The sequence below is a fragment of the Cheilinus undulatus genome, linkage group 20 (genome assembly GCF_018320785.1).
Source record: "Cheilinus undulatus linkage group 20, ASM1832078v1, whole genome shotgun sequence".
NCBI classification, from domain to species: domain Eukaryota; kingdom Metazoa; phylum Chordata; class Actinopteri; order Labriformes; family Labridae; genus Cheilinus; species Cheilinus undulatus.
In genome coordinates, this window is record NC_054884.1 from 29,083,801 (window position 1) to 29,107,221 (window position 23,421).

At 38.8% G+C, this 23,421-nt stretch overlaps 1 protein-coding gene across 1 annotated transcript in view; it reads left to right on the plus strand.

Annotated features, from left to right (window-relative positions):
• kcnh4b (potassium voltage-gated channel, subfamily H (eag-related), member 4b) overlaps positions 1 to 23,421 on the plus strand; it is a 67,860-nt gene that overhangs the window by 13,941 nt on the left and 30,498 nt on the right. Inside the window, exons 2-4 of the mRNA XM_041815826.1 lie at positions 6,324 to 6,557; positions 10,724 to 10,855; positions 11,251 to 11,384. Of these exons, the coding sequence (XP_041671760.1) occupies positions 6,324 to 6,557; positions 10,724 to 10,855; positions 11,251 to 11,384 (500 nt within the window). The remainder of the gene's footprint in view (positions 1 to 6,323; positions 6,558 to 10,723; positions 10,856 to 11,250; positions 11,385 to 23,421) is intronic.

Here is a 23,421-nt window from a genome sequence, read left to right on the forward strand (position 1 = left end):
CTTTTCCTCCTTTTCTGAATTTAATGATCTGCTGAGGGCTGGTTAGGAAACTCTGGGGGGCCTGATATGGCCCTCGGGCCACCAGTTGATGGTCAGTGCTATATGGCGTAATCACTAAACAGTAAACCGGTGTTTTTGTTTCACAAATTTCACATAACGAGGGAGAAAAGCTCTTAAAAGTTAATTAACAGCTTTTTTCACTCATTACGTCAAATACTTCAATGAACCAAAACACCACTGTTTACTGTTTACTGTTCAGCGACTGCACCGTATAGAGTGCCATTTTTGTTGATGAGTCTATGATTCAAGACAAGAAATTTTTTTAAATTCATTTTAAAACCAAAGCATAAAAACACCTTTTATTCCCAGCCAGAAGCAGGGGCTTGCCAAAGTAATTGGTAATTATTGTATAATGTGGGTAACAAACGCATTTGTACCCAGAAATAAACAAATAAGATAAATAACATATAATTTAATGTTGTTTAGAGGCATTGGTGGTAGTTATCATAGAGCAAGGTCCACTAGTTCCTCTTTTGATTGATTATTTTAAGCTAAGCTGCTGACCACTACTGTTCTGAATGCATAACAAGCCTAAAAAAAATGAATGAATACATTGTGCCAGAGCCAGCAATCCCAACCTAAATAAACCGCTCATGAACTTCACTGACACAGCATAAAAGTTTTCCTCTACATCGTCTTCTTGCTTTTATCACATCCTTACGAAGTGATTTATGACTGCACCTGCCCTTGACCTATTTGAAGTACAGATTTAGGGATGCTAAGTAAAGATGCTCCTATTCCAAGAAAACATTACATAAACCAGAGATGAATGCAGTTGCTTTCCGAGGCTTGCTGGCTCACTGAGTTGTGAAGTAAGAAATTTATAGAACATAAAAAAGAGGGCACGCCTGTTGGGTACTTTCTTCTCTTTTCCAGCTCAATAGGCTATGACTTAGTGTTCTGCCATTGTTCCTTGGATGATGTTTTTATAGATTTGAGCCATCCAGAGCTGCTTGTGACTTTAAAGCAACAGGTAGAAATTTCTTTCCTTGAAAGCTGCGAACACAAGATCAGCGGCAGACTAAAGAACAGAAATATCTTAGCTCCCCCATGTTGAGCATCAACTGTAGCAACGCATAAAAGCTCCTGCGCCTGTTGATGGATCCGACTAATGCCTGTCTCTTTTTATAATTCCACAGTGACAGTTTAGTTGCTGCTCACTGCACACCCAAGAAAGGTTGTCACTGCTCAGAAAAGACATCCCCTATGGACTGATTTCTGCTTATGCTGGCCAATTAAAGCGCAAGATTGTGGGAAGCGCTGTAGCAGCTGCTTAATACTCCTGCCCTCTGTAAAATCAGGAGAACTGAGACTAGTATGTCTGTATACACATGTGCTGCCTGTCTACTTGGCATTTAGAAATCTGGAGTCCGATGTTTGCAGCTGAGCTGTAGAAGCAGTCAGTTACTGTGAGGGGAACTTTTATTTCAAAGCAATCAGACGTGCAAAGAATTAGCCAGAAAATGTGCTTCTGAAATTCCTAATATGTGATTAGAAAAGGAAGGGGGTGTACTTTATTAATCCCTCAAGGGGAAATTCAATCTTTTATGCTCTGTTGTTGAACATGCTGCACACATAGGCTGAGTACAAGCACATGCACAAACAGGATGCTCTGGGCGTGCAGAAATATGTCAAAGTGAAGGCTGCTGCTCGTGAAAAAGTGCCGTCTGAACAGTCGGGGTTCAGTGTCTCATTCACTCAGGATCTGAACTGGCACCTCTCCAGCTTCCAGACTTGGTCCAACTTGAACAGGCAGTGCTCTGGTTCCCAACTCAAGTCCAGATGAGCTGCTCCTGCCTTTATTCTTCCTGTCAATAGGTAAGGTTCCTAATTAGCAGAATATGTGCAAATAGAGCTGTAGATTAGAGGTGTTGGGGGCTTTAATCCCCATTTAATGAAGTGTAAGAGGAGGGATTAAAACTGAGGATGCCTGTGCCTCAGAAGTTTCTTATGCAGAGAACGGAGGGTAGGTAATGACTGAGGTGCATCAAAACTTCTTAAGGCAGGATCAGACTGCATGTTTTTGGTGTGATTTTAACCGGATACAAAAATCATAGGGTTGTGCCACGAAAGTAGTGAACAACAATCAAGGACATACACTATGCTGCCAAAAGTATTTGCTCACCTGCCTTGACTCGCATATGAACTTAAGTGACATCCCGTTCTTAATCCATAGGGTTTAATATGACGTCAGTCCACCCTTTGCAGCTATAACAGCTTCAACTCTTCTGGGAAGGCTTTCCACAAAATTTAGGGGTGTGTTTCTGGGAATTTTTGACCATTCTTCCAGAAGTGCATCTGTGAGGTCACACACAGATGTTGAATGAGAAGGCCTGGATCTCAGTCTCCGCTCTAATTCATTCAAGTTCATTCAAGTTCATCCACACCAAACTCTCTCATCCATGTCTTTATGGACCTTGCTTTGTGCACTGGTGCACAGTTATGTTTGAACAGGAAGGGGCCTTCCCCAAACTGTTCCCAAAAAGTTGGGAGCATGGAATTGTCCAAAATCTCTTGGTATGCTGAAGCATGCAGAGTTCCTTTCATTGGAACTAAGGGACCAAGCTCAGCACCTGAAAAAAACAACCCCACACCATAATCCTCCCTCCACCAAACTTTACACTTGGCAACAATGCAGTCAGACAAGTACCGTTCTCCTGGCAACCGCCAAACCCAGAGTCCACTGCTCTAGAGTCCAGTGGCGGCGTGCTTTACACCACTGCATCTGACGCTTTGCATTGCACTTGGTGATGTATGGCTTGGATGCGGCTGCTCGGCCATGGAAACCATTCCATGAAGCTCTCTGCACACTGTTCTTGAACTAATCTGAAGGCCACATGAAGTTTGGAGGTCTGTAGCGATTGACTCTGCAGAAAGTTGGCGACCTCTGTACACTATGCGCCTCAGCATCCGCTGACCCCGCTCTGTTATTTCTCGTGGCCTATCACTTCCTGGCTGAGTTGCTGTCGTTCCCAATCGCTTCCACTTTGTTATAATACTACTGACAGTTGATTGTGGAATATTTAAAAGTGAGGAAATTTCAGACTTGACTTGTTGCACAGGTGGTATCCTATCACAGTACCACGCTGGAATTCACTGAGCTCCTGAGAGCGACCCATTCCTTCACAAATGTTTGTAGAAACAGTCATCATACCTAGGTGCTTGATTTTATACACCTGTGACCATGGAAGTGATTGGAACACCTGAATTCAATTATTTGGATGGGTGAGTGAATACTTTTAGCAATATAGTGTATCTAAGACACCACACAACCTCCAGACAGGGAGTCTTGCATTCTTAAATTCTGTCCTGCCTTCTTTGATTTGACTTCAGTGGCGTTTAACAATAAGAGAATAGAGTGCTTTAAACGTGCAGTAGTCACAGATGTAAACAAACTAAACGGCAATGCGAAAGAAGAGTGATGAAGGTGATCATGTGAGACGGAACTATGAGGCAGAGGAAATGTTTAGTGAACTTTGACAACGTTATCCCTGCTTTATGATGTGTTGTAGAGCATTGGCCCCTATGGGGGCCCAAAGATCGGGATCCTGTCTGCTCTGATCTTGTCAAAATTAGATGTACGTGTATATATTTTTAAATCATGATTATAAAGATAATGTATGAGGGCCAACATAAAGGATCATTCATCATTATATTTGGATTGACAAATATAAAATAGTCAGGTAAAGTGTGTGTTTTTTTTACTTTCTTTTTTGTAGTCTAGCTCCGCCCTTCCTCCTTACAGTGTCCTCACAGTAGTCGCAGTGTTTAATTGCATACCTTTGTATGCAATGTTTGTGAAGTCTGTCTAGAAGTCACAGCACAGATTTGTGGCTCTGTGATTGCTTGGTCAGACTCAGTGACCATCAGAACAGAAAAAGAAATTGTTGTCTGACTGCAGCCTTAAGGCTGGATCAGCTTACACAAATTTAGCCCGATTTTGGCACAGCCGCATCTTTGCAGCCTATTGTCAAACAACTGGCCTCAATGTCAACATAGTATATGAAAATTGCTCATATAGTGTGACATAATCAACAATTAATCTAAGACATCCCACCACAGCTGACAAGACTGGTGAGTCAGAGTTATTCTGGTGTAAGCTATTGTGCTGTAGGGTAGCATAAAGCTAAGGGGATTTCAGTTTCCTACTAGTAATCTGTATGGTTTCCAGGAGACTTTTATTTTGAAGGGGGTTGTACTTTTTGTGTTGCTGGGAGATGGTCACTGAGCCAAATCAAGTTTGGGCCTCTCACAACAACTAACGTCATCTGTCTAGTTTGACACCCTGACCTGACTACAATGACAAGCATCCTAACACTGACCAATAGAAGAGTATGCTCCCTATCTTTGTATCTTTATCTGGTCATTTATCAGAGTGACATTACACAAGTCCTCACAACCAATCACAAGGCATAATTGAGTGTGGGTGAACGAAACTGAACGAAAACATGGGACAGTATCTAATGTTCAGATAGAATAAGACACAGAGAGATTTTTTCCCTATATCGAATACTGCGAAAAGAAAATAGTCCCTCAATGATTTTTTTATCTTGTTTGAGCACCACTGAATGTTCTGCTGTACTCTGAAACTTGACAGAGATTCACTGAAAGGACTCTTGTTTGTATTTCAAAGCTTCTTTCACTGCTAGTTTTCGCAGACAGGGACCCAAACAAAGAAGAAAACCCTGCAGCAAGAAACCTGCTTTAACTTAGCAAGGCCACATGTGCCTAACAATGGAGGGAAGGCGTCTAATTATATCTGTCTGTAAAAGTTAGAAGGCATACAAAAAGAAATGTCCTAACAAAAGCAGTGAGAAAAACAGCACATGGTATGCAGTAAGGCTGCTGGGGAGCTGTCTATGGTGCTGAAATCATGGCAAGAGGCAAATAAAGATGTGTTTTCTATGCTGAATAAATAGCACAGTTTGAGTGCAATATCCACATCGTATGATCCTGCACTTGGGAATTAATATGCTCCCACTTTAAAATGACATTTAGATGGGTGGATCTCATGAGAGGGATCTCAGCTGGGTCAATGAGTCACATTGCATTTTCTAGTCTAATATGAGCATGCACATGCAGGTGAAGGAACATACTGTAAGAGAGGGGGATGCTGTCAATAGAGCACTTTTTATTGGATTTTTAAATAAGGTGGATTGCAAATGTACTGCTATATTCATACATTACATAGGGGATTAAGCTAGAAGTTTATATATGTATATGCAGTATGAAAAACAAGAATTGAAATGAAGGTATAAGGAAAAAGCTAGGAGGATTTCACTCTTTAGTTTTGCCCATCCATCCATCCATTTTCTATACCGCTTATCTCTTTGGAGGTTGCAGGGGGGCTGGAGCCTATCCCAGCTGTTATTGGGCGAGAGGTGGGGTACACCCTTGACTGGTCGCCAGTCAATTGCAGGGCTGACTTATAGAGACAAACAACCAGGCACTCTCCCACTCACACCTATGGGCAATTTAAATTCGACAATTAACCTAATGAGCCTGTTTTTGGAGAGAACCCTTGCATTTTTGCCCTTATTATGCTCATTATTTGCAGTTTGAATCTTCAAGGTTAATGATTTGTCAGTTATCTTTACTGAAACATGGGCATCAAATTAATTCCTTTAACATCTGGTTCCGTAAAGAAGTCTGAAATAGCTAGCATTTCATAAAATATCAAAACTCAGCAGACCCAATGAGGCCATCCTTAATCTTTTCCATCTTTTCATTCATTTAATCTCACTTTTATACTCATATTTCCCCCCTTTTCCCCTCAATGTCATGCTCTGATTATTGTGCAATCATTTTCAGTCCACAGTCTGAAGTTTTATGACAGTTATGTCATCCTGTCTCGTAGCAAAGGGTTACATGGAGATCAAACGCTAATTTTTGTGCTCTTTTCAAACTGCAGACATCTGTTTTTATATCTTCAGTCTGCAGCAGTTCCTTCAGCAGCAAACATCAGTCGCCCTGACTGCCACCAGCAGCAGAAATCAGACGATGACACCCCGGGGAAATTAATTTTAGCCCCCTATTGAGTCCACACCAAAGGCTGATTCATGTTTACTTTGAACTTGTGATATAGTTATGAACTTAACCTGCAGAGCTAACTCAAGTTCAAAGGAAAACTTTCATACTAGTGCAAGAAGCACCAAACTTCGGACTTTAAGCAAAAGAATCCCCCAAAAATTCAACTTCAGCTCTCATTTTTTCACATCACTCCACTTCTTCTAACACTTTCTCATGCTCCTCTTCCTCCACAGATAGTAACTTCCTGTTGGGTAACGCCCAAGGCCACCGCGGCTACCCCATTGTCTACTGCTCTGACGGCTTCTGCGAGCTTACCGGCTTCACCAGAACTGAGGTGATGCAGAAGAACTGCACCTGCCGCTTCCTCTACGGGGCCGACACCAGCGAGCACGTGGCCCAGCAGATGGAGAAGGCTCTGGAAGGCCGAGAGGAGTACCAGTCTGAGGTCCACTTTTACAAGAAGAATGGTGAGTGCACGGGAGGGAAGGTAGAGGAATTATAAAGGTCATCTTGTCATCTTTTCTTCAGATGATCAGACCTTTCTGATAACTTCAGCATCTGTTATGTTGATCATCTGCTCGTTTTTGGAATTAAATGTAAACGGAGAGATGTTTTTTGTCCTCCACATCATGAAAAGCACATTTATTTTTCGATGAGAGCCAGGTGGTCGAATTATGAATCCTCTGGATGACACAGAATTTTAAACACGGCAGGTCAGCAGTGCATTACATGCTCTTTATTATTAATACAAAACCTCTCACATGGAGAGAAAATTTTCAGCCGATGGGTTCTGCATGAGAAATGGTGCTCCAATAATAAGCTTATGTCAGCCTCCATCCCTATTTTCAATGCAAATCACATGTCCTTAATGTTCAAAATGAAGTAATGTATATACTGTCTGTGTGTGTGTGTGTGTGTGTGTTTATTAGCATGAATTTAACTAATTCCCTCTGACTTCCAGCTAATCCTCCTTACAAAGACTTGAACTACCATGTCGTGCATGAAAGCGAACATATAAAACTGTTTAAGCCTCTCCGACTATTAGCCGGCACACGGGATTATGTTCTTCTTAAACAGAGAGCCAAACCTGCAGCTTTAGAGTAAAAGTTGACCAATTATGCTAGAGGATTGCTAAATCTGTGCTATGAGAGAAAAAAAAAAACATGCTTTACTTATTTAAAGTACAGTAAACGATCAAAAGTTCTGCCATGCAACTGAACATCTGCAGCTCAGTTCTTAATTTGTGCACAAGCACATTCTTTAAAGAAGCCCTTAAAGCAGGGCTGAGCAACTGAAGTTACCACCAGTTGTATTTTCACTGCCAGTGGATTTGTAGCTAAGATGCATGATATTATCAGCTTGATGTCAGTATTTGCAGATATGAGCATCAGAAATCGTTTTTTGGTACTGGCAGATATGAAATTTCGGCTTTTATTTAAGACTGATACTTCAAAAGTGTGTTTTAAGGTCTGAAACTAAATGTCTGAATTGTATTTACATTTCAGTACTGATATCAGAATCATCTTATGAGTTCATATAGACTGGCTATCTGCAAAAATCCATTATCATGCATCCCTGATTTGTAGAATACTCTAAATTTGACAATTATAATGACTTACAACTTCAAAAAAGGAATAAATACATCGCTTTCACCTTTATCTTTAATAACAAGCACTTAACCCCTGCTGAATGTAAAATATCCTGCACTCTCCTTACTGCTTTACTGTAACTGTAAGAAAGCTTACTGTAGTAAAAGGCTGCATCACATACAGCATGCACACTTGCACTAGTTAGTGCAAACTATCCTAAATGATGCTATGATGGGGCGCAGATAACCCGGTGGCACAGGGTTCGAGTCCAGCCTTAAACCCTTGCCCGTGTCTCCCCACTCTCTTGTCCCTGATTCTGGCTCTATCCGCTGTCCTCCTCTATCAAAAAGGGCACAAAAAACCCAAAATAAATCTTAATAAAAAATGATGCTAGCTGCCTCATGTAATTCTGCCTACATCCTTGCATATTTCATACTTTTGATCATGTCTGGTCAGCATTTTTGCACCCTTTGCACATCTCTCAGCCATACCATCAATGCACACAGACTTGAATATACTAGAAAAAACACCTAACAGAGCTTGTAGAGATTTAAATTGTAATTTTTAAACTTATTTTCAGTTTAATTTATTTCTATATAGAATAAAAGGTGGTCAAAAGTATCCAAACCGTGTAGCCAGAATCATAATTATCTTCAGGATAAGAGGGCAAGGGTATAATGTAAAAAAGAGGAACAATGACTTCCCAGATTACTTGCACAAAAAGTCCATAGTATAGATGACAGTCAAAACTTAAAATCCAAGGCACTCTGATGTAATTTAAAAAGGGATATCTACTCGTTTCGACTCCGAGTCTTTATCAGGACACATCATTGGAGTTGAAACGCGTAGATATCCCTTTTTAAGAAAGGATTTTTACATCAGAGTGCCTCAGATTCTTAGTTTCTTAGATTATTTATTCCTATATTCATTGATTGAATCCTGTACATTGGGAGCAAAGCTAGCTGGAGTCAGATTCCTTGTTGAGTAAGCATACTTGGCCAAAAAAAGCTGATTCTGATTCTAATTTATATTTTAAGACACAAATTTAAATAATGATGATAATTGGCATAACTGGCATTTCAATTAAGTTTTAGTTAACTTTAAAAAAAAAAAGGGTTTACATAAACAACTACAGCAAATTACATCCTCTCATTTCTTGATAAGAACAAAACATCCATCTGCTCACAGTTTAAATTATGATCCCCTTTTTTGGCTGTGGTTGCTGAGCAAATAGATGTGCAGTTTTGGAGGGTGGAGAATAAAAGAGCTGTACCATGTGTTCAGTGGAAGCCTTTACTGTTTTAACCTTTTTTTCTGCCTTCAGTCCTCCTTACAGTGGATTTTACACTTTATTTTCCTAAGATCAAGCCAGTCTCAATGCACAAAATGTTCACATCCATGCAAAATAGTCTCTAAAGCACATGTTAAAGTAGCTTTAGTTGTATGTTTCAAGCAACACCATGTGGTTGTATAAATCCCCACAGCACACTTAAAATTGCCCAGAGGCACACCAGCACCTGTGTGTCCTGCCAGACCATATGAGACTCACTGAACTGATATGAGGCTTAATGACCTAAAGCAATGGTTCCTAACCTGGGGTCTGGGGGCAGGACCCTGTCTGCTCTGACATTGTCAAAATTAGATGTGCAAGTATTTTTTTTTTTGGTGGTGGTGGTATGACCAGCAAAATCTTAGGAGTCTGGTCTGGACATAAATTCATGTGTACAGGATGGATGAACAGATGAAAAGAAACCTGATAAACATAATACTTTTAGACTTATCTCTGGCTTTAAGGGGTACTTATTCAAAAGATGTATATACCATGGAGAAGATTTAAAATTACTTGAAATAACCACATATTCGTTACTAGTTTGGTATTAGCAGAACTTTTATGAAATCAGTCAATCAACCAATCACACTTGATTTCTGTAACACTTTTCATACAACAGGATTATATATTAAAAAAAAGTCTGGTGGTCCTTTGCTCCTAAGGGAAAATTATGGAATATTCTGGGACAATTAAAATGTAATTTAAAGATAGCAACATGGGACTATAACAGAACAGAATATATAAATTATTAAAATGCACACACATTCAAGCAATGTTGCAGTGTTTTTTTTTCTAGTTTAAGGGTTATACTCCAAGAATGTATTTTTACAAGATCTGAGCAGATAATTATTTACTTCTTGCATGCAAAAAGATCTATTGCAACATATCTGATAAAGAAAAGCAGGCCAAATGATACCGTCTGGGTTAGGAAAGTGCTGATAATATTTTCTGCAGAGAAAGTGACTTAGATGTGGAAAGAAAATCAGGATGTGATAAAAAAGATATGGAGCATTTGTCACCTTTGTGAACATATCTTGATTTATTCTACGATGAAGAGGAGGACTGAGTATTATTTGATGTCACCTTGAAAGATGGATAATTGAAACAACTTTTCATGTGCTTGTAAAGAAGATAATTTCATGTCTGTGAAGCAATCTGTCTTTATTTTTGAATCTGTTAGTATTAGTGAGAGTGCCAATGTACATGCTGATTAAAATATACACATGCAGCAGCCACATACAACTCTCATGAGGAGCAAAGCAAACAAAACCAACACTCTAATGTCATAGTCACACCAGTAACCTCGGGCTACAACATGAAAGCCCACACTGTTTTCTTCTCCTTTCTCCCGATCTTTGCCTCACACACATGCAGTACAGAGGCCCACTTGGGACATTATAGGAGAAGTGAAACATCTGTTTGGCAGCAGAGTACAGCCTCAGCTAATGAGAGAGCCAGGTTATGGCAGGGTCTTGTATCTTTGGTGCGGCTTGACTTGTCATATCCAACATCCAAGCCTCTCAGTTCCTTTTTTGCACAGTCCTCCTGAACAAGATCCATGTCTAGTTTGAAGTATTTATAGAAAAGATATGCTGGTATTCGACAAGACTCAAAGATAGTGAGCGCTGGCATGACAGGGGGGATATCACAAGCCTGGTTTATGTCTACAGAGGATAAATTAAAAAAAACACAAACCTGTCTGATTTTGTTTCAGGTATGGCCTTCTGGTGTCTGTTAGACATTGTGCCAATAAAGAACGAGAAGGGAGAAATGGTCCTCTTCCTCTTTTCGTTCAAGGACATCACCGACACCCATGGAAAGGGGCATCATAACAGCAAAAAAGATGGTAAGTTCACAACAAATGTTCAGTTATTTGCTTACTTGGAGGATGATTTACGAGGCGGCGGTCTTCATGGCCCCAAGTGTTCACACTCTCTCTGCTCTCCTGTTCATCACTGTCATACTCTGCCCTGCTGTTTTGTTTGGGCCCGTGTTAGCTCACTGAACTCACACAATGTTTTTGCAACGGTTAGTTTGATTTGGGCGGAGGTGCGTTTTCAAGTGGAACCTGGACTCAGGCTGAACTGTGCCGGGGGGAAATCAACTGCCTGTTTGTCATAATGCAGGGGAATGACAGCCAAATGCATAAGAGCTGTTGTGATTTGTGGCTTTATATAACAGGAATGAAAATTTGCCATTATGGTTGTAATTATATGCTAATTGAGAATGACTGTGTGGCAGGTTCAGAGGACAAGAGGCGCAGGAGGAAGAGCAGCTCTCACTTCAGTGAGGCCAGGAAGCGAGGACGCACCATGTTGTACCAGCTGAGCCGACAGTTCTCACGGGGAGGCAAAGGAGACGTCAGCCTGGGCGGGGTGAGTACTTTTACCTCTGTCACATCTAGGGGTCGCTTATTTGATGATTTGTAAGAATGAGCCTCATTTCACAGCCAATTTCATAGTGGAGCATCGCTACACAGCAGCAAGGATCTGTCGATTACAGCTTTACGGGTGTCTAATTTTACAAAAATATGTGTGCTCTCTACACAGAAATCATGACTCATCCCCTATCTGAATCTATTTACTTGTTGATACAGTTCTTAAAATAACTAATACACTTTTGATCATTCTCTTTTTGCAGCATAAAGGATAAACTACAAAACCAAATCGTTAGACTCATCATGTCTCCCTGTTATTATTTCTTTTGTTACTTATATATTCTTTTAATTCTCAGAGTCATGAATAATTTCAGAATAGATTTTTTTTAATTCTAACTAGTTTCTGATTCACAACACATTCCCTATTTGTTACACAGAGGAGCTTATTTTGGGAGCTTATTTCAAGTCTGTTGTGCAAAAAGGAGCTGCCAAATATCATCGGACATGAAAAAGCATATTATATATTCAGGTTTTCAAAATCTGGGGACTGAAGACCTTAATTGTTGAAATATGGAAGGTAGAATTTTCAAATGTGAGGTTTCTATCATCATGTTTTATGCTTCATAATATGTCGTATATATTTAATGGGAGACCGGTCTGGACTGCAGGCAAGCATGGTGCTCACACTCTTTCATTGTGAAGCCATGCTGTTGTAACTCCTGCAGAATGGTTTGGCATTGTCTTGCTAAAATAAACAGAAACATCCCTGAAAAGGCATTGCCTGGATGGAAATAGATGTTGCCCCAGAACCTCTATGTACTTCTCAGTATTAATACTGCCTTCAAAGATTTGCAGGTAACCCATGCCATGGGCACTAATACACTCGCACACTATCATAGAGGCTGGCTTCAGAACTTGCTGTAGATAGCAGTGTGGATGGTCTTGCAATTTTGGCCTGTCCCAACTTTTTTGGAATAGGGTTTTTTTAGGGGAAAAATGGGATCTTTACAAAACAAAACAGGGGGTTGCCATTCAATCAAGAAAAAGCTTACAAGCACCCAACAACAGCTCCAAATACTCCCACAAATAAATGGCTCTAGCTTGGCACAGATTTATGTAATTATGCAGAATGTGCTTTGGCATTGTCTTGCTAAAATAAACATAAATGTCCCTGAAAATACACTGTCTGGGTGGAAGCATACTCCTTAACCTTTATGTATCTCTCAGTATTAATACTGCTTTCACAGATGTGCAAGTTACCCATGCCGTACACACTAATACACCACCATGTCATCACTAATGCTGGCTTTTAAAATTTGCATTGATAAAAATCTGGATGGTCCTTTTCATATAAGCCAAAGCTTCTCTGCCAGTATTTCCAAAAACAAAAAAAGTGAAACATGGTCTCATCACACTTTTCCACCTTAGGCCAGTCCTTCTCACATGAGCTGAGTCCTAGAGAATCTGGATGTTGATATATGACTATTATTTTGCATAGTAGAGTCTTACCGTGAGTTTGTACATGCGGCAACATACTGTGTTAACTGGCAATGGTTTTTAAAGTGTTCCTGAGCCCATATTGTAATATCCATCACAGGATGCTGCAGATTTTAATGCACAGCCTCCTGAGTGACTGAGGATCACAGGTGTTAAATATGTTGGCTTTTTAGCCCTGCCCCTTACAAGTAGAGACTTCTATATATTGTCTGAATCTTTTAGTGATTTTGTGAGGCTTGCATGCAGCTGCTCAGCCATGGAAACTCATTCCATGATGCTCCTGCAGCGCCATTTTTGTGCTTACATTAATGCCAGTGGAAGTTCAGAACTCTTCAGCTATGGCTGAGCCGCTGTTGTTCTTAAACGCTTCCACTTTCTATCACTTACAGATGACTCTGGAATATTAACAAGTTTTCTACATTTAAAAGCAGAGTATTGATGAGAAAAGATTTAAACATAAAAGGAATAAAATAGATATCTATAGATGATATAAAGTCCATGCATTGGCTGCACCAGTACTCGTATACATAACATATAGGAGGTAGACAGTACAGCATCTATTATTTATTCTTTTTTAAAGAGCGTGGACTTCACTGATACACATATTAAATCCATCACGACCATAACTGAATAAATCTGTCAATTTGTCAACACAGTGAGGACGTAATATTTTAGTAGCATAGATTTCATTAACTATATCCTCCCACTCTCCCTCTCTTTAGTGGGTGGGTGGAGGGCCAGGTTGCAGCATAATGCTGTAAATTGTGTAATCTCGCTGCTGCTCTTTTTGCATTTTTATTTAGTGGATATTTTGTGGCATACCAGACATATACACCCTAATTTTTAATCCTTCCAGAAAAGTGTCATCTTGTCTTTACAGTTTTCTTTTCATCTACACAAAAAGAATGTTCCTCGTGGTAAAATAGGCCTTCACTTTTTCATTTAAACTTGTTTGATCTCTACAGAACAAAGTCTCCAAGAAAATATTATTCATGGGAACCAGATCACGTTTTTCCTCTTTGACACAAACAAGAACAGTTTTGCAGGAAGACCACCATTTGGAATAAAATCCCACTCGCTCCCTGCAGCAGTTCAGCTACCAGCTGGGTCTGTTCTGAAACCTGCGCTTCACTGTGTGGCTTTCCCCCAAGGGGCCTAAAAGCAATTCATATATTTCCAGGGATGAATTACAATGTAAAAAATGTTGAAAGACTGTGAGACACTGGTGATCCGGGGTGCTATTTTTAGAAATTGAAAATGAATCTGTGGGGAAGGCAAAGAATGTTTTAAGGGAGTGATTTGGTCGTCTGTTTACACCTAGATTGAGAGCACTGCTTTGTCTCAGCATAGACATAAAGAGGAATTGCTTTTAGACATTAAGCAGCAAGATTTTCCACTCTCTTTCTTCCACTCATTGGCATTCCTCCTACTTGACACCACATTCCCTTCCTTGGTGCTAAAACAGCAATGGCAATGCTGAAGACAACTGACTATTCAGGCCTTAAAAAGCATCAGAATCACAATTTTATCAGGGATATTCAAAAGACAGCACCAAGTGGTACAAGAAACAAATATTTTCTGTATGTATGAGTGATAATGAAAATAATCATGCCCACATAAAGCGCTGTTTTGCTCCCCAGTGTATAATTTTCTGATAAGGTAGTGGTAGTGTTTCCTAAACCTGCTGCTTCCCTGCTTCCAATTACACCTACTTACAGATGGCATTGTGTGCTGACACCACACTCACGCACACACCTGCTCCAGTAGTGCGAACACCAATGAAAACATTCACACATGTACAACAGACCGTGAATGATGGCTCGCCCTCCGCCGAGAGCCGGCACAAACATATGGTCGAACGTCAACACAGTCAGAATCAGATGCAACAATATTTATCATTCAAATTTTATTCACGCTCTCTCGCAGGAGGCTGCAATGTCACATCAACACATTGTCTCTCAAACACACAGAGATATATTAAAATAATAGGAAAGTGCTTCAGCCGTCAGATTTAACCAACCTAGCAGAGGTAAAAATCACTAAATTTATCATTCCATGCAGGAAATGAGAACAAAAGGCAGCCTTTCTGACTATTTATTTCTAACCTCAGGGACTGTTTCAGTGCCAACATAAACACTGATTACAGCGCTATCATGGAGGAAATACTGCGATGATGTAGCATAATAAAAATGAATGCCACTTTTTAGATGCAAACTAAACACGTCTACTGCAGAGAATATAAAGCAGTGTTTTCTACCGGGCTGTTTTGTTTATCTGGATCTTTGACAGCTCATCTGACTCTTCTTAATCTTTCTGCTATGTTGGAAAATGTTTATCATGCAGAGCTGCCACCTGTGTCAAACAGATACAGAGCCTGTGGAAAGAGAATAAAGACATGCAGCACTTTCAAAATAAAAGTTGCAAGTGTTGTATTTGTATGCTTTGATAGTCATAAACACATCACACCAAAAAGTGTCTTAATTCAGCTGCAGTTATATTCACATGCAGTCCACATGTTCCCATAGCCTACACCAGTGGGTGCAAAGCTTAGTCCCCCAGGACCCACTTAGGAAAATTAAACATCAGTTTTGATTGTTATCACTGATGAAATCTCAACAAAATAGGCCTTCTTACTAAATAGGTTCCAGCCAGATAGTTGTAAACTATCCATTATTATGACGGCATAGTCAAAATTGTAATTATAAAGTCAAAAATAGACAATCGAATAGAAGAAAATCAACCCAGATTAAACTGTTAATTCTGCAGATGAACGCCTCATGAAATTATACCTTTTCCTGGGACTGATCAATAAGGAAATACTTGTGGTTTTATCCCAGAATCATCACGTTATCATGTATCATTATCATCTGGACTTAGAAGAGACATTTCTGTACACTGAGGCAATCCAACATCTTGGTGGTGTGTTGTTCATAAACGAGTCGGTTCAAAGAGCTGGCTCTTTTCCATACACAATAAGATCCAGCTCCTGTTTGAGAGCTGTTTCTTATCTTTCCTCCACACTGCTTTACCACAGGCACACCATGCATTAAAGACTTGTGCTTGATAGAGTAACATAATATCAACCCAGCCAGGGAGCAGATGTTATTTGACTCACCATGTATTTTGGGGAGACAGTATATTTTGAAAAAGAATTACGTGATATTTTCATTAAACATAAAACTAAGCACAGTTGGAATAAAGTACCAGCACAAATTTCAGTCATACTGTATGTCATGACATCACTAAATTTGGCAGGTCAAATGAAGCCAAACTGGTACTCAAATGAAAAAGCTGTTTGAGATCCAAGACAGTCCGCTCTTCAATAAGTTATGTAATATGATGGAATAAGTTAAAGTGTTAAAGAAAGAAATACTTTTTCTTTGTCAGTTTGCAAAATAAAAAAACCCCACACTTCTGCAGTATACCCATTTTAGTAATTGGACTGAATTTTTTAAAACAAATTAAAAAAAAAAAAAAAAAAAAGTTAAGTTGTAAGTTTACAAGATACCAAACTGAAAACATTGGTTAGTGATGAGAATTCAGCTCTTTTTATTGATGAGTCATTTGGCTCAGCTCTCAAAGGCTCCTCATTTGGGTACCAGTCTGGCTTCATTTGACCTGCCAGATTTAGCATTGTAATGGCATGTGACTGATATTTGTACTGGTATTTTTCTCCAATTATACCATTTTTTTTAGATAATGAAAATAAGCTTGTTTCCCTAATGCATGGTGTGCAGTCTAATAACAGACACATTCAAAATATATAATAATATTAATACTATTACTAATTATAATAATAATATTAATAATATAATAAGAATAAAACTGCACAATGGCCCTCGAATAGGATTAGGATCGTACTGTTCTCAGAAAACAGCCAGCTCTTTGTACCTGCTCCTTTACCAAGGACACATCACTAGTAGGGACATGCACTGTGGTGCTTTGCATTTATGTAACTGGTTAAAATAAAATAATAATAAAAAAAAACTATTAACAAATTACAACTAAGAGAAAAAAGTGTTGTTTAAATAAAACATGTTTTTTGTTAAAATAATAACAATAAAAAAAATATTCATTAAGTTTTTTTCCCAAGTGAAATATTTCAGTAAATACAGAAAAATGCATGTTTCTGTATTCAAAACTTGTTTGTGTTCACATACAGTGCTTATCAAATTTATTAGACCTCCCTAACCCTAACCAAAGTAAGATTTATGCTACAGCTGCCCTAAATTAACAGCATTGGTAATAACCAAAATCATATTTTATGTTTCTGCAATGGTTAATACACCAATATGTAGAAGCTCTTCAACCCAAATGATATTTTTAATGCTAAGATATAATTATTATCCGTGAATTTTCAAATTTACTGATTTACAAAAAAACAGGAAAAATAGTAAAGCACAATATTGTTTCTTGATTAATATGTCAAATTATAGTTATTTACTTGCATTCCTGAACAGAAAAATGAGTTTTAGTGGTTGAATGTTATGCTTGATTCATTTCTGACTTCTCAGAGAAGCCCAGTGAACCAGCTCAAATTTAGGTGAATTCAGTTTGAAATCCCTCATTCCTGTTCAAAATGGTAAAACGTGGAGAGCTCACTAAAAATGAAGAGTCCGCATTAAAGCAATTCATGATGCTGGATGGTCTTTGAGACAAATATGACAGGTGGTCTAATAAAATTGGTAAGCACTGTATGTTCATGTAAGTTCACGTAAGCTTATACAAATGTATTTATTCAAAATTTGCCCAAATTTAACTAAATCTGCACGTTAAGCTAGCTCTTGGATTGTTTCAGTGATCTTTTGAAGCTAGCAGCAATTCCTCGCATTTTAAACCATATGTTTTAATTTCCGATTTATTTTTCATGTCGAAAGATAAAAGAAAAAACTGCAGCAAAACAGTAGGCTAAATTTATTTATTCATTGAATATATTTATTTTGTGCGCTCAGAAGTCGTCGACCGTGTCTGACTCTGATAGAAACGGTTGGTAACCGTTGGAACAGCCTCTTATTGCAGGGCAGAAGTTTAGCTAGCTAAAACATCGTCTCGAGCTGGCTGAAATAAAGACAATGGCGGAGGAGGACAACGACTCCGAGGAAGATATGGATTACAGATCCTGCTTATTTTGCCCTTCGCGGGTAAGTTAAACCGTAACTGTCTGACAGTAAACAACATTACACCAACACGACATTATCTGGCTGCTAACTTTTTAATTGACTTTGAGAGAGCCACTCTAAAGGCAACCCACGTCCACCAGAGACTGTTAGAGACCAAGCCAAGTCATTAGTATTCACGAAGTTATTTTTCAACATTATAAATTCAGAAAAGCGCCTAGTAGGGCCTTTTCTTAATCTCTCAGCCTCATCCTTTTCAATTTTTAGCCTCAGCCAGCCTTTTTTTCCTCTCTGCTGCTTTTACATGTTTTCTTTCCCTCTCCATCTGTCACTCTAACCTCATCTCCTTTTGGCTTCATCCCTCTGGATCCTGCTGCCTCTCCCCATATTGTCTATCTGTCGCTCTGTAGCCCCTATATTTCTCTATTTTTAATGATCTCTACCCTAACTTTTTCTCTGTTTCCAACTTCACTTTTTATGAACTTAAAATACTTTTACTTGTACCAGAAAACCTTACTATTTTTCAAAGTGTTCAGTGCATTTTAGTGGAAAAGGTTGTCTTTTATTGCACTGATAGATCAGAATGTCAAATGATAAAATCTATGATGGGTTTTAGTTACATTATAATCTATTTAAAATGTTTGAACAGCATTCTTAAAGCCTAATGAAAGGATTAATGCTCAGTGAAAAAACTCAAATTTCAACCATGCTCCTATGCCAAGGAAGGGAAACTTTTGTCACCAAGAGGGACACATCCATTTAATTGTCAATGCCAAAGGTCATAATTATTACAAACTGACAGATATTCATAATTTAAGCATTGGGATCAGTCATAATTTAATTAAAGGAAGAATACTGCTTTTATTATGATCTATAATACCCTATTTTTAAACTCAGGTTCTGATAGAAAATGTCAATTGAATGAAATTAACAGAACTTAATCAAATTCAAGCTGCTTTTTCAATGCAGGGGACATGGTAGTTTGTCGTCATTTGAATATATTTACATTTTTATATTAGTATTAGTGCATTTAGTTATGCATATAATAAAGCTTTACACAGCCAATTATATCTACTAATTTAAAAAAATAATACAAATGAGGTTGGGCAACTGGCAACCCAGGGGTCACATAGACCCTCCTCCTCAATTAATACGACTAGGTCAATTTCAAATATTAAAAAAAAAATACACATAAAGAAAACGTGGTCATTTTTGCCAGGAAACATACAAAAAGTTGCCCAGTCTTTGCTGCCACAGTATCCCCACCTTTAACAGACACAAATGCAAGCTGCAACATCCCTGCTATGGCCGTTACAGGCCCCCTACCCAACTACGCAGACTTATGGACAAGGATATCACTGGGGTTGTAAGTTTGGAGCCACCTGTCACAGGTGTTTCATCCAGTTAGTCCCACAACACCTCCAGAAGGCCATTGAGCTCAAGTTCCAGAACAGGCCGTCCATTAGGGAGATTAAGAGGTTTTTGGGGCCAGCCAAATTAGGGGCCCATGGAGGTCAGCAAAATCATGGTCCATTGTAAAGTTAAAGAGGGGGTATTATACTTTTCCGATTTTTAAAACATAAATACAAAACGTTGAGTCCTGCCGCCAGCCAGCCTCCGGAAAATCGGCCAATCGGAGGAAAGCAGGTCCGTGGGGATGGGTGGGGGGTGTTAAAGAGACAGCAGCGAAAATGAAGCGTTTCAGACGGAGGTTAAAATAAGGGTTTTTCAGCACGCCAGTGTGACAGACATGAGGAGTTTTTTGAGCTGTAAACCATGTAAAGCTACTGCGTGGGTATCAGAGAGACGGTATAAAGCCTTGAAAAAAGGCATAATACCCCCTCTTTAAGCTTTGCTTACCATAAAATATTTTTTTACCTCAGTGATATCCACACTTATCAAAGCAATAATTTTTGAAAATATATTTATGCCATATATATAAAGCCTTCTTTAAATGTAAACCCATAATCTTAAAACAGAATTACAATGGGTTAAATGCGGCAAAAATGGGCGGGAGGTGGTAAAATGGGATTTTAAAAGTAGCAGAGATGGGTCATATGTGGCAAAAATGAATTGAAAGAGGAAAAAGTGTTTTTAAGTGGCAAAATGGGTTAAAAAAGGCAAAAATGTGATTAAAGTGGAAAGAAGGGGTTAACAGAGGCAAAAGTAGGAAAAAAGTGAAAAAAATGTTAAAGTGGTAAAAAAAATGGCAAAAAAAAGTGGTGGAAAAGAGGAACAAGGAGCAAATAGTGAATTGTAGGTAAAAATGGACATAAAAAGTGGTTAATATGGGTGTAAGTGGCAAAAATGGGCAAAAAGGTATTTAATGGAATTTTAAAGGTAGGAGAGATGGGTTTAAAGTGGCAAATATTGGCTAATAGAGGCAAAATAATGAAGGAAAGTGGCAAAAAATAGTTAAAAGAAGTAAAAACTGGCAGAAAAAATGTTGGAAAAGGGTTACAAGTGGCAAATACAGGAATAGCAAATAGTGAATTTTAGATGCAATTGGCAAAGATTGGCGTGAAAAGTGGTGAAAATGGGTTAATAGTGGCAAAATAGGGGCCAACAGAGATATCGATTGGTGGAAAGTGGCAAAAATTGTTAAAAAGTGGCATAAAACGTGGTGGAGAGGGTTTAAAGGTGGGAAAAAAGGCTTTAAAGTGGCAAAATGTATTTTAAGTGGCAAAAATAGGCAGAAAAAGTTCAACACACTTTTCAGTTCTACACCTTCTTTTTTTTGCGCCAGGACGCTTGCTAGCACTAATGCTATGGAACCAATACACATACATGATACTGTCAGTTAATCACAACTGGTGAGGGCCCATTTGCTGGGTTTCTCTGGGGCCCAGCCAAATCTGTTAGCAGGTCTGGTTCCAGAGCCACCCCCCTCTATGCTAAGCCCCAATGCCCTTCCTCCATCTCATGTATCTCAAAACTTCCAAACTTCCACTGCCTCCTTCAGCAGACCCTTGTAAGCTCCATGTAGTGACCACTACACTACCTGATTGCCCTCACAAACAAGACAACTACTCTTGGTGGCAACATTACACTTGAAAAAGAGCTACAACAATAACACTAGAGAAAACAGGACAGAGAGTCTGACAGAGAGCCTAGAAAGAGGAGAAAAAAAATCATCTTTAAAACGTCATCTTTTAAATTTTGTTTTTACAATTACTAGTGGAATAATATCCAAATTATCACTCATGAAAATAGAACTCTGAAAAGGGCAAACTTTCTGCATCATGTGAACTCTGAGTTACCATGTCTTACCAAAAACATGTAGAATATTGAGTACAGGACTTTTTCTCTCAATGCAGTATTTTTACAATGTGCCATTCAAATCTATCTTAGATAATGGTTTAAAAATACTTCTTCCACCATTGCCATCCTCCCACTTCGACTATATTTTTCCCATTCTGGTTTCCCTCCTCTCAGTCTGTCTGCCTCTTCATTTCTCTCTCACTTTGTCTCTCTGTCTGTCTCTCTGTAGCAGCTCGCTAACAATGTGTTTATGCTCCTCCACACCGAGGCCAGCCACATCTACCCTGACAATGTGTCTTTAAATAGGAGTGCAGACTCAAAACACAGTCAGAGTGAGCGGTAGGACGCAGCTGCTTAATGTATCAATTATTGTAATGCAAAATATCATTCACATGGAAATCAGCTTACTAGTGTCACACTTAAACACTTAGAAGCTTCAAACTTTTAGAAATGATCCACTGCAGCACAACCTCATTTCTCTTCCTCTTTCTTTAAATTTTTCTTTCTCATGCTAACTGCGTTGTTATTTGCTGTTGTCAGTTTTGAGCCTGTCAAACCAGTGAGTGTATTAGCTACTGTAACAACTCCAAGGCACGCTGACAAGAAGCTTTGACTCGATTTCAAGAATTTCTCTAGGGAGAGGCCCTATTGCTTCTTTTTTTCCTTTTGATGCACTTGTCAAAGTGCTCCAAAGAGAAAATAGTGCAATCTGGAGGGTTTTTATAAAGCTATGACTCCTATACTTGTTTGCTAGACTGGTAAATAAAAGCTAATAGTCCTTGACTTGAGCTTTACCCCCATATTGTGATGCAGCTAAGAATAGAAGAAAACAAATTTCGAGGCGGCCTGCGGAGTCTGTGAAGTATAGATGCATCCTGCACATCTTCAGAATGAGTTGACTGATATGTCCTCAGTTAGGACGGGTCTTTTTCTGTTACTTTTCCCCCTGCTGCATTTTTGCTCAAATAATGTCATATAGGAGAAGGTCGAGTATTGTTTCGGGATACAATCTTAAAGGCACTTTTTCTTAGATAATGGAGATGAAGTTTTGCCATTAGCAGTGTGGTGTTATCAAAGGCTGAGCAATGAATCGAAGTACAGAAGAGACTGCAATATGACCCACTGCAATTTTGTTGCAGCAGTGTTGTTATGCCCCACACATCCTACGAACATTCAGGTCTAGATTTTTTAAAATAGTCAAAAATGATTGTCGTTAAGTTTGCTCAAGGCTGTGAGTTAATCAAATTAGTATTTATAAAACTGTGATTAAAGTAGATTAACAAAACGTGTAATAAATGCATAGATTCCAGAGATGGCACCTCAGGATTCAATTCAATTACAATTCATAGGGCTACGATTCGATTTTTAATGGATTATTGATGCATTTTGATTCACTTGTTTTTTTTGTTTGCATTTCTGTTTTTCTCACTGTTAAACATAATAAAGAAATTACATTTGTGTTTAGAAAAAAGGAGATCAATTAAATTTCCACTATCCTCTAATGGAAGATGTGTGTAAACTGGAAATTTACAATTGCACCGAACCAAAGGTAGCAGCATCCTTTCCTTGTAACATACAGTACCTGAAATTACAAACATAAAAATGTCCTTTTTCACAGATGAACAACTGGTAATCTAAATTTTGCTGGCATGCGCGGCATGTCAGAGTTCCTACTTTTTGTGCCTGCTATTCTGACATATTTAATATGTAGATAATTATTGATTTTTGGACATTTAAAAATCGAATCAGAATCCTCCACCTCCACCTCCACCTCCACATCACAATGCATCTAAGAATCAACTTTTTTCTCCCACCTCTAATAGATTCATGCATCATCTAATTTCATCCTATAGGCTTGGCCTAGGAAAGCACATTTTAATATTTCGGGGAAAAATTGCCTTAATGTTATTGGCATTGATGAAGCAGGGAGGAGAGAAGAGGATGCCATATTTAAATGGACTGCCGTGTTGAGAAAATGAGCTGTGATTGACTGTAAAAGCTGGGAGGCAACAGTTGAAACTAGCTGATTTCAAATGTTGAAATCTGCTGTCTCTTGCATCAACTAAAGCTAAGCTTCATCTGCAAATACCAGCATATTGGATGTCATCGAAAATCCTCTGCTGCCCATCCCTAGTTTCTGAATTGGCTTTCATTGTGTCT